Source organism: Drosophila innubila (assembly GCF_004354385.1).
Source record: "Drosophila innubila isolate TH190305 chromosome 2L unlocalized genomic scaffold, UK_Dinn_1.0 4_B_2L, whole genome shotgun sequence".
Taxonomy (NCBI): Eukaryota; Metazoa; Arthropoda; class Insecta; order Diptera; family Drosophilidae; genus Drosophila; species Drosophila innubila.
Window position 1 is genome coordinate 24,262,940 of NW_022995372.1, and position 10,912 is coordinate 24,273,851.

At 35.6% G+C, this 10,912-nt stretch overlaps 1 protein-coding gene across 1 annotated transcript; it reads right to left on the minus strand.

The window, feature by feature from the left end:
- Positions 1-150: 150 nt before the first annotated feature.
- LOC117781249 (solute carrier organic anion transporter family member 4A1) lies at positions 151-9,878 on the minus strand. The gene is made up of 7 exons (XM_034618001.1): positions 9,800-9,878; positions 4,775-5,088; positions 4,542-4,716; positions 2,689-2,791; positions 759-1,697; positions 509-697; positions 151-442 (listed from the first exon to the last, which is right to left on the minus strand). Exons 1-7 carry the CDS (start codon positions 9,876-9,878, stop codon positions 322-324), a joined length of 1,920 nt encoding a protein of 639 aa, XP_034473892.1. The 3' UTR covers positions 151-321.
- Positions 9,879-10,912: the final 1,034 nt, after the last annotated feature.

The following is a 10,912-nucleotide window of genomic DNA, read 5'->3' on the forward strand; positions in this document are numbered from 1 at the left end:
TTCATGCAGCGCAAATGTGCGTGCGCAGCCACCTTCACGTAACAGAATTTTAACAGAGGCCGCTATTGCAACGGAATTTCAAAGGTTAAGTGAAAAAGCAAATGAATTTTGTATTTCAAAATGTTATATGTTATTTTCCTTTATTTTTTTGCTTATAGTATACTTAACTATTTACCGATTAAAATAGACATAAAATTACAATACCATAATTAATGAGACCATTTTCAATATGGAAAATTAAGCCAAAATTGACTGTTTACAAATGTAGAATCAATCGGCAGTGTCGCTTAGTTTATTTCAGTCGCTTAATTATAGTTTATTTTAAGTATCTGCTTCCTCTTTGGCATTTAATGTTTCGCTTGGTGGCACATAGAACCACCAGGCGCCAAAGAAAAACAAAACAGAGCAGAGTTTTCCAATTAAAGCCAGTAACCACATGTAGCTGGTAGGGAAGAGGGTTTAATTTAATATAATTGAATTGATAGAAATTTAAATACTCAAAACTTACCGGCTTATGTAGAAATTATCATAGACTAAGCAAGCACCGCCAGCTTGATCATCGCAGGATTCGTGCCACAGCACGCACGACTCGTCGATGAGGGCGCCAAAGATTAAAGGAGCAGGAATTGTGCCCATCAAACGCACCTTGATCCACTGCAAACCCAAGGCAAAGGAACGCTGTTCATCCTGCACACATCTGTATAAGGAATAAAATATATTTGACAACGATGTCATGAAAGGATCTATTAAGGACTTACCTAAGTGTAGCCGACAGAGCAGGCATTGTGGCCAAAAATGTGAAGAGCATCAGTACAAAACAGAGACCCACAAAATAGGGCAGACTTTGGCACTTGGATTCACACATCACATTGGTGGCTTCAGGCAGGATTAAAGAGTCCTCAATGCAACTGCAATTGCGATAGATCTTCAAGGTGTCCAGCTGCTCCTCCTGTCGACAGCCAGCAAAGCAGGGACTGTAGTACATCACCCCATTGGCGCCACAAATTGGATCATAGTTGGTGCGACTGCAGCCACAATTAGTATTGCAGGAATCCTCTAGAGAAATGGCCAGTCCGCTCTTGTCCTGGGAATGGGAATACGCTGTGGTGACTCCGGCAAACTCCGCATTGGGGCACGAAACCAGAAAGCAGCTGGTGAAGAAGGTGGCCACCACAGTGACCAACAAACACATTTTAATGATGCCGCCACAAGCCAAGTTCAACTTCTTGACCAAGTAACCGCCCAGAAAGGTGCCACCTCCGCCTGCGGGCACTGTGATTAGTCCCATCAATAGAGCGGAAATTACTGGAGAAATGCTAAACTGATTTTCAATTTGTTTCGGCAGAAAAGCGGCAAATCCGGCAATGACCAAACCCTCCGTTGCCCCGGCCAAGTTAAGAAAGAAGAATGTGGGATTCTTGAAGAGAGTCAACACCGCAAGTGGAAGTTCTCCAAGACGCCTTCTTTTCTCCTTTTTACTTGTCACAGTTTCCTTTTCCGATTTCGTTGTGATTTCTGCCGTTTTCTTGGTGGCATGCGCTTCGGATACTTTGGACAATTGCAGTTTCTCTGCGCCAGGCAGAGATTTGGGGTAACCAAATATAGGTATGGCTATAAGAACGCAGACCATGGCAGCAAACACAAAACCAATCCACCAGGCTCCAATCCACACTTTGCTGTCACTTGTCAGGCTTAAACTGTGGCAATGAATTGGAAAATGATTTCAGATTAAATAAATCTGGCATTCTTTTATATAAAGAGTGTTTTAAATATTTAAATAAAACTCGGTAAGAAAACAGTCTGCTTATCAGTCTGACACATTATTATTTCATATTAATTTAACACTTTCCACCCTCTTTCTTTGAAGTTATTTAGCAATGGTAATATTCAGATCTCACACCAATTTTTGTATTATAAATTCTTTCTTCTTGAATTACAATTATCTTTTTTTAATTAATCTAATCTAACCCTATATCAATCTAACCCCTTCCATACTCTTTCTTTTAAATTATTCAGATCTCACACCAATTTTTGTATTATAAATTCTTTCTTCCTGAATTACCATTATCTATTTTTATGTGCAAATAAATTCAAATTCAGTTAATTTACTCGTATTCTATTCTATTTTAAAAGAAACATAAACCACACTTTACATGTTTTTTTTGAACAAAACGCAACGAGCCATAAAAGTGCAAACAGATTCATATGCCACCGACTCCGTCTGCGCCTCCGGCCGTATGACTTATGGCATCACCTTGACAATAAGCTATGCTGCGGCTTATCCATGCAATTCCCCTTCCTATCATACTCCCCTCTCCGTCCCCACAAGGACTCCGTAAGCTGTATACAAATGTGAATCAAACAACTGCCCCATCTTCAGTCTCCACACCTCCATTCTCATCCACATGCTCATCCTGAATCTCATTCGCACCTTATTTGCTCGTTGTCAGCACGAAATGTTGTTTTATTAGTCTCCGGAGATATTTACGCTCCGGCGTGCTTTTTGCTTTGTGGCATTTGCTGTTGCCGTTGCCGTTGGTAACAAATGTCGCGTACAAATAAGCTCTGCCACTTCCCACTCTCCCCTTCCCCTGAGGGCCATCATTAAAACCATTTGACTGCCTCGCAAAATAGCTGTGACCCCGCGATTAATAACAATCATCGGGAGTTTTAGACTCATGCACTTACTCAGCCGCATCCACGGTTACAAAGTCCGTATAAATGAGCAGCAATTGGCCGCCAAGAACGTAGCCAACAGCTGGTCCAATTATGGCCATCGTATAGTAAATACCTGCAAATATCCAAAAACTCAACAAAATCAGTCAAACTTGCGACTGATGGATACCCTGTAATTAGTAATAAACTAAGAATATAAAAATGCCACAGCTTAATTGCAAAAATAGTTGGTTATAATGTAATTAAATTAAATTTTAAATTAATATAATGTATCACTTATAAATTTAGTCACATTTTCCTCTATTATTATAAATGTACATTTGATTTAAAATGTACATTTAACAAATGTACCCATTTTTGTGTATTAAAATCCTTTTTTTTAATTTAATATCAACGTTAAAATCAATTCTGATTTATACTTATATTAAGCATTATTTTGTACAATGTAATTAATTCTATGTGCTATTTGTTAAATTTACTAAAATTTTAATTCAGTGTGAGGAATTTCTAGGGGAAAGAAGAAGCAGCTATGCCGCTAATTGACACACAGCGAATAAACATTTACATACATATGTAAGTATGTATCTGAGTACCTAATTAACATCAACTGGGTATAGTTCAACTGAAAGTCTCATTCCTAAATTTATTACTTTTGGGACTGCATTAAGCTCTGATGTTGCCACAGAATGTTGCATATTCAGTGGTGGCAAATGCCAATAATTCAAAGCATTCTTTATCAATTGACTGCATCTTAATTTGCATGACAATACGCAAAGGACGACGACGAGTTTAATAACTACTAGTAGGAAAAAGGGAGAGAAAGTTAAGGGAAGGGAGAGCGTGAAGAACTGAACATATTATCCTTTTATTTAGGGGGACAAATGCCACAGGCAGCGTAGCAACAAATAAATATAAAAAGCAAACGAAAATCCCCAAAAACGAATTTCAATTGTTTCAAAAGGCGACAGTCAGAGAAGTTGGGAGAAGCTAGAAGAAGTTAGAGAAGCTGTTCGGCTTTGATAAGGCTACCGACGCACGATAAACTTAACAAGGAGGCAATAAATTTCGCTGCGCTGTCGTAGTGTCCTTTTTGGGTGACTCCTGGCCTGACATCAGTCTGACAACTGGCTGAGTCAGCTTTAAAATTGGGTCAATAAGGGGGAATCCCCCGCGAATGAAACAGAACGAGTAAAAGGGGGGAACTGTAAACAGTCAATAGTATTTACTTCCTTTTGTCTGGCATTTCAAATAAAAATAGAAATAGAAATAAATATGGAATGTGTGGGGCAAACTAAAAGATACTTGTACTTTGAGATACTCGCACTTTGAGATACTCGTACACACAGAGAATAACAATGCATATTTCACAAAGTTTAGATTTTTTTAGCTACTATTTAGCACCATAAACATTTTTTGTAGATTTAAATGTGACAAATATTTAACTTACATATTTTAAATGAATTTTTAATACAGAACTAAAAACACTTTCATTTGAATTTGAATAAAAAGAAGAATAATATGAAGCATAATAATTTGAATATAATTAATTAACTTTAAAATAAACATAACTATACGTCAAACAAAATATGTCAATTCAATTTTTTTATAAGTGTTTTTCATACTAATTCTGCAGAGTCATGATATTTAAGTATGTTTTTAGTTAAGTCTAAATGTTTAATAGTTGATTTAAATATGAAATATGAAGTTTCGGAAATATTAAATTAAAAAACGCATTCTTTTGGATCAGTGTATCGGCATCGCCGCAAGCAGCCTTTTGCTTAGTTGAGCACACTTCATTTACTCCCCAGACAAACGGAGAGAAACTTTTGCCGAATGCGTCTTATCAATGAGACGGTTAAACTTACCCAAGTAAACAGATGACATCTTTGTGGATACATTCTCATCCAGATATGTCACGCCCAGCGTAAACAACGGCGAGGCGCCAGCTCCATGCAAAAGTTGAGCCGCAAAGAACAACCAGACCGTCCAAGTTAGACTCTCGCCCACATCGAAATCCTCAGCTGCCTCATGGCAAGCCTGCTGCAAAAAGAAATTCCCATTTACTTACAAGATAAATGCTTCCTTCTTCCACTTTTACCATCGTTTGATTTGTCAATCTGCCCGACTCCTGATCACAATTGTTTGCCTCGGCTATCGTTGCTCGATAGCTGCCAACCAGAAAATGCGGCAACGAGAATATCAATGATCCAAGTCCCAACAACAGTAGACCTATGGCTATAAAGCACGGCTTGGATGCACCTCTCCTTCCGCCGTAATATGTCACGGGAACCAGACACACAAAGGAGGCCAAATCGTAGCCACTGGCCACGAGTCCAGTTTGCCGGGAACGCAAACCAAATCGTCGCTCAATTGTGGATATATTCACATTTACAAATCCATTCACAATTAATCCTGTAAGGAAGAGCGATTTTTTATTTAATTAATTATAATTGAAAATTATTACTATTGAAAATAAGAAAGAGAGATAAAACTCTCAGTATACATTTTTGTTTAAATATCTCTGTAGTCGTGTCTTTCTGCCATTTAAAAAGAGAAGGAAGTCTTAGAATGGATTGTTTCTATAATCAGAACTTTCGTTTCCCTTTGGAATTTACAAAATTCTAAATTTTAAATCTCAAACTTTCACTTTTAATCAACTTTTTATTTCGTCCAACTTAATTCTGGGACCTGTTTTCTTGTAAAAAGCGTTGCAAAATTGAACTAAAATTTAGACTTGTAAATTTTCTTCAAGCTTTCAGAACTGAACCGGTATTCAAAGAATGACATTTTGATAATGGATTGACCTCTAAAATTATGCTGCATTCGAAATTAGGCATTGTGCTCTTCAAAATTGTTGCTGATGTATTTTCAAGATGAAACAGTTTTCTATACATTTAATAGAGATATATTCCTGATATCAATTGACTAATAATAAGTATTTTATTTTTATCCATTAAAATATTCTATGACAGTTAACAACAAATTTTATAATAAATAGAAGCTAATGTAAAAGCCCGAGTAGCTCCTATAAAAATTTTGACTTAAAAAATTATAATCATTTATGAAATTGAATTTAATGCCCATAGGGACAACATGAAGACTGCATATATTACAAGCATTTAGGAAACAGGTAATATCAATGTAATTGTTGTTGTCATGAAAATATTTACATTGTAATAAGTCCAAAAGCACATACAAGTGCGTGTGTCTAAGGTAAACATCTTTTGACAAATAGTTTTTGAATCAAATTGCATCTTTTATTTGATCCCAGCAGAGTTTAACCGGATTCAACCCCCTTGTACGATTCCCCCTTGTACGCTATTAGAGGTTATTACCAGCAACATCCCTCAACTTTGGTGTCATAAAAAGTAATAGAAGAAATCAGTAGAAATGTTCCTACGAGCTCAACAGATTGCAATACAATCCGTGCAGGGTATGGGAACCGGGAGTGGGGTTTTATAAATTAAATATCTGTAGGACAAATTGATTTTGCACATAAATATCAATTTTGTGAAATGGCAAGACTATTGTGTTGCTTAGAATATGACTTTGCGATGGATAAATTCAATTTATTTGCCAATAATCGACCTGCTTGAAAAATGTCCTTTTAGTCACACGCTGGACATGGGCAAGTACACAAGGGAGGGGACATGAGAAGTTTGCCTCTTACCCCCTGCTGAGTGGAAAGAGGCTTAAACGTCTCAAGCACCTCATAAGTCATTTACCTTCTGATAAACAGCAATAACATGGAACATGGATCAAATTCCTTATGTGTGCGGATGTAACTGCGGATGTAACTGTCCGACCCCGACTTCCGACTCAAAATCTAATGTAAAGGGAGACAAGCATCGAGTTTGAAGTCTACTAAGCTCAAGTATTTTTCTATACGTGACAATCTGACGATTTAAGCAAGTGCATCTTGAGGCTGTTGTGAATTTAATTAGCAGTTCATCTCAATCTAAGTATTTGCCATAATGTTTAATAAAAATACTTGCAATACATTTTTTTTTGCTATTCATTTAAAGAAATACAAAGAACATTTAAAAACTGAAATTCATTTAACGAAATACTAAGAACATTTGAAAACTGAATGAATTTAAATATTAAAGTTGTGTTTTCACAAATTTTTGAGAGTGTGAAGTTTTCGAGGCAGAGCTTAAATAAAGACTTAAAAGCTTACGCAAGTTAATACGCTATAAAATACCTATACAGGTATCTCTATCTAAAATAATTTCTATCCATTAAATTTAGAATTCAATCTTTCAATGCCAAATCGAATCGAACCAGCTTCTATCAAGAAAGTGATTGTCTTACTATGTCCAAAAGTAAATATTAAGTATCTACTAGATACTATCTAGACCGCAGGCTGAGAAAATACATGAAATATAACATGTATCTAAGTCGAGATGATCCTCTCATTTCTGGTCGAATGATGATGTATCTGATGCCCAATAAACCAATCCATAGTGAGCTGTCAGCTCTCACAGATGGTTAAGAAATGGGAAACGATCAACTGTAAAAATCCACGATTGGTAAATAATTTTTACTCAAGTGCTACAAAATACATAGCTATACGAATTTATAACAATTTCAGAACAATCAGATGAACATTCTTCACAAATCGCAACAAGGCCACAAATTAAAACGGAACAATTTAAACAATAATATTTTAATAAGAAATTGTAACTTTATTGCAATTGACAACCTTTAAATAAATTCGTACTCAATAAATTTAAGCCTTTGTGTACAAGATCTAAAAATTTATTTTCTATTCCATTTCCTTTTTTAGTATTTAATATATTTATTAAACAATGAATAGCAATTTTTAAAAATATAATGCGAAAAACGAAAAATCCGCAGAGCAGCGACACGAAAAAATACGATGCGACGCGATACGACGCGATGCTGCAATCCAAAATTGTTGCGGATGATTTATGTTAATGCCATGTCAACTGATTAATATTTTCGGTCACGTGCCGCCATTCATAACCCATAACCGTACTCCTTCTTTCTACTCCATGGACAAACAAACAACAACAACAAGAAGGGGCAAATAAAATGAGAGAGGGGAACGGATTGAGGGCGACAGCAGGGAGATTTATCGCAGCACGCGACCTGGCAAACATTTTGGAACAAAGTCTGAATATTCAGGCCGTGTCATCACTTTGACACCAGTAGCAATGTCCGGACTCCGGAGGCTGGACGGAATCCAAGGCGGAAATGCGCTCACGTTTGGACAATGTGCAACAGATGCCAATTTTGGCAATTCAGGCATATAATCATGGCATGGTTTGTTTATGGCACGACCAGAGCACATAAATAAATACCGCAGCAGACTGGAGGGACCAGCTAATCCCAGGAACACTCTCTAATCCCACAACTTGCACATTCTGCCTCCAACACTTTGGCAATTGGTGAATTTCAATTAACCACATGCAGCCTCCTCAGTGTCCTTCTTAGATTTATGACCATAAGCAGTGTACTTCATGCACTTCCAGTTTCCCCTTCAGTTTCCAGTTAAACATTTTGGAAGCAAACTTCCAGTTACCAATTAAGCGTTTCGGAATCTGAGCCGTTCACTTAACCACGATGAGGCACCCTGCTTCTCCTCAGATTTCTGACTTCTTGAAGTGCACTTCCAGTTGCCTTCCATTTTCCAGTTAAGCATCTAGGTAGCCATGTCCGTCTCATCAGTCTCCTCCGTATAGCCTGTGTACTTTATGCACTTCCAGCTCACATTGCCGGTTCCACTTTCCCGTCCCAATTTCCCATACACCTTTCTGCATTCCTTTCATTTTCCAGTTAAACATCTCAAAAACTGTGTCCCTTTCAAACTATTCAGAGCGACAGTTTTATATTTTGAGGTTAATGCATCCTCGGGCTAAAAGAAGAAGAAAGCTCCCATTGACTGCTCTGGGGCTGATATTAATTATTAACTCGCTTCCCATTTAGCAATCGTGCCCCAACTAACGTTTGCCAAACGCTTATCTGTTGCACACAGCCCTTGGGGCTGCAGACCAAGTCCCAACCAAAGCCAACTCAGTGCTCAGCGATGCTAATGAAGCGTTCCACTTGCCCCAACCCTTATTTCCCATTCTCTTGACTATAACTGAGCCCATTCACACCTTTAAGTATTTTGTTCTTAAAAATGCTTGCAAATAAGTTGGTTAAAGCCTTCCACGAGACTTGCAACATTGCAACTTGCATACATCACTAATTTAATTAGAATAAAGGAAAAATCCTTTGGTGATCATGGAAATAATGGCATCTTCTAAAGGAAGACACTTTTTACTGGTCAACTAATACAAATAGAAAATATGTGAATAATTTAAATTAAAATTAAATTTAGCTACATTTTCACAATGCAATACATTATTTACATTATTAAAGTCAAATTCCATTAATTGTCTAATATGCATAAATTTTAATTAAAAATTAATTTGCATTAATTTTGAACGTTAAGCACTTCACGTATATAGAATTTTCAAAACCATTTTGTTGTTATTTTAAAAAAGTTTAATAAGTCAAACTCAATTATTAAATATACTGTATTATTAAAATTCAATTAGGTTTTATAATTAACACCTCTTGGTCACATGTAAATTTGCATATGTATAAATAATATTCGAATATTATTGATCAAGAATAAAATTAACTAGAACTGCAACTTTATCTAAATAACGAGCAAAATACTGAGAGTGTATAACATTATGCCCATTTTTATCTTCGATTAAATCTGATGCGTTTTTTTTTTATTTTAATTTAATCTGCACTATTGACATATATGTACAGATAAGATAACTGTAAGATAACGTATGGAAATTTTAGATAAATAATACTATATAAACATTAGCATTACAAAGATGAACTCAATTTTCAAGGCAGTTTTACTAAGCAAACAACATAAAAAAACATAGATGTCAAAATTTAAAAAATAAGTTTCTCTTCTTCAAAAAATTTATAAATATTTTAATCAAAAACAAGAACTTGTTTATCTTTTAGTTAATAAATTGTGTTGAAATTTTTTTAACAGAAACAAACATAATAAGTAAAGCTCAATAAATAAATAAAAATATCATTTAAAAAATACAGCAACCTTAATGCAGAGAAGACGTTAACTTACGATGCAAAACAAGATTGCTGGTTTCAGTGCTCGCGGCACTTCCAACGCGACTGGAACGTGCACTATTATTGTTATTCATATTGCTACGTTTTGGGGCATTTGTTTCCACTTGACAAACGGTTGATAAATTACTAGACTCCACATCACCTGCCATCTTCTTGATACAATTGTTAATCTAACTTTAAATGTACACTTGACACTCTCGACTCTGTCCACTGATGCGATCCGTACCGAACGAAGCGCCAACTGCAACTGAACGCAGAGATTTGTGTTGAGCCCAAGCTCAGCCTGATGCTCGCCAGGATTTAACATTAACAGCGCGCTGTTAACAGCGTTCTGTTAGCTACTATACCAAAGCAACCCCATGGCACACACACACACACATGCACGCTGGTTCACGTGCAAGCACTTGTGCCATTTTATGAATGAAATTTTTACGTGCCATTGTTGTTATGAGCTCTATTACTCTCTTACTCATTCTCTTTCGCTTTGCTTTGATGTGGCGCGCATATCAACAGTTGTCATGTTATTTGATTTGATTTTATTACTTAACCTGAGAGTCAAATTAAAAATCTCAAGTAATTTATAATAAATAGTCTGTAAATATAGAATTTTAATAAATAAAACCGCAATTGTTATACACTTCATTATAACTTTTAAAAGTTTATTCAGTAAATGTTAAGTAGTTTCTTTTGGATTACTAAATAAGAACTTAAATTATAAAAAATATTTATGTACGATTAATTTGCCAATCATTTTATTGTAGTTTAAGTGTTGTTTCATTTTCGTCTTTAGAATGCTAAATTTTTAGACATTTGTTACCAATTAATTGAGTGTTAAAAAATAAAAACAATTGCATTCAAACAAAGGCGAGAATTCTCAAAGCGATCATTGAGCACCACAAATTTATTATAATTTTGGTAAATTAAGTACGATAAAAAGATTTTCGGTAATTGAAAAAATATTACAATAGTTAAACAATAAACAAAAAACTTGCAGTAATTACACTAAGCAATAACAAAAAAATTGTGTGGGAGAAATTAAAAAAAATAAATGGAAAAATTTAGTTTGAAATAGTAATGAGTTTTTATCTAACACAATTATCATAGATAC

What these genes read in the sequence shown, in the direction of transcription:
- LOC117781249 (XM_034618001.1), bottom strand. Translation starts at nt 9,878, where the DNA reads ATGAATAACAATAATAGTGCACGTTCCAGTCGCGTTGGAAGTGCCGCG. An exon ending in CAGCAATCTTGTTTTGCATC is followed by an intron (nt 5,089 to 9,799) that starts GTAAGTTAACGT and finishes TCTTCCTTACAG; the next exon opens with GATTAATTGTGAATGGATTT. An exon ending in GATGTCATCTGTTTACTTGG is followed by an intron (nt 2,792 to 4,541) that starts GTAAGTTTAACC and finishes GGATATTTGCAG; the next exon opens with GTATTTACTATACGATGGCC.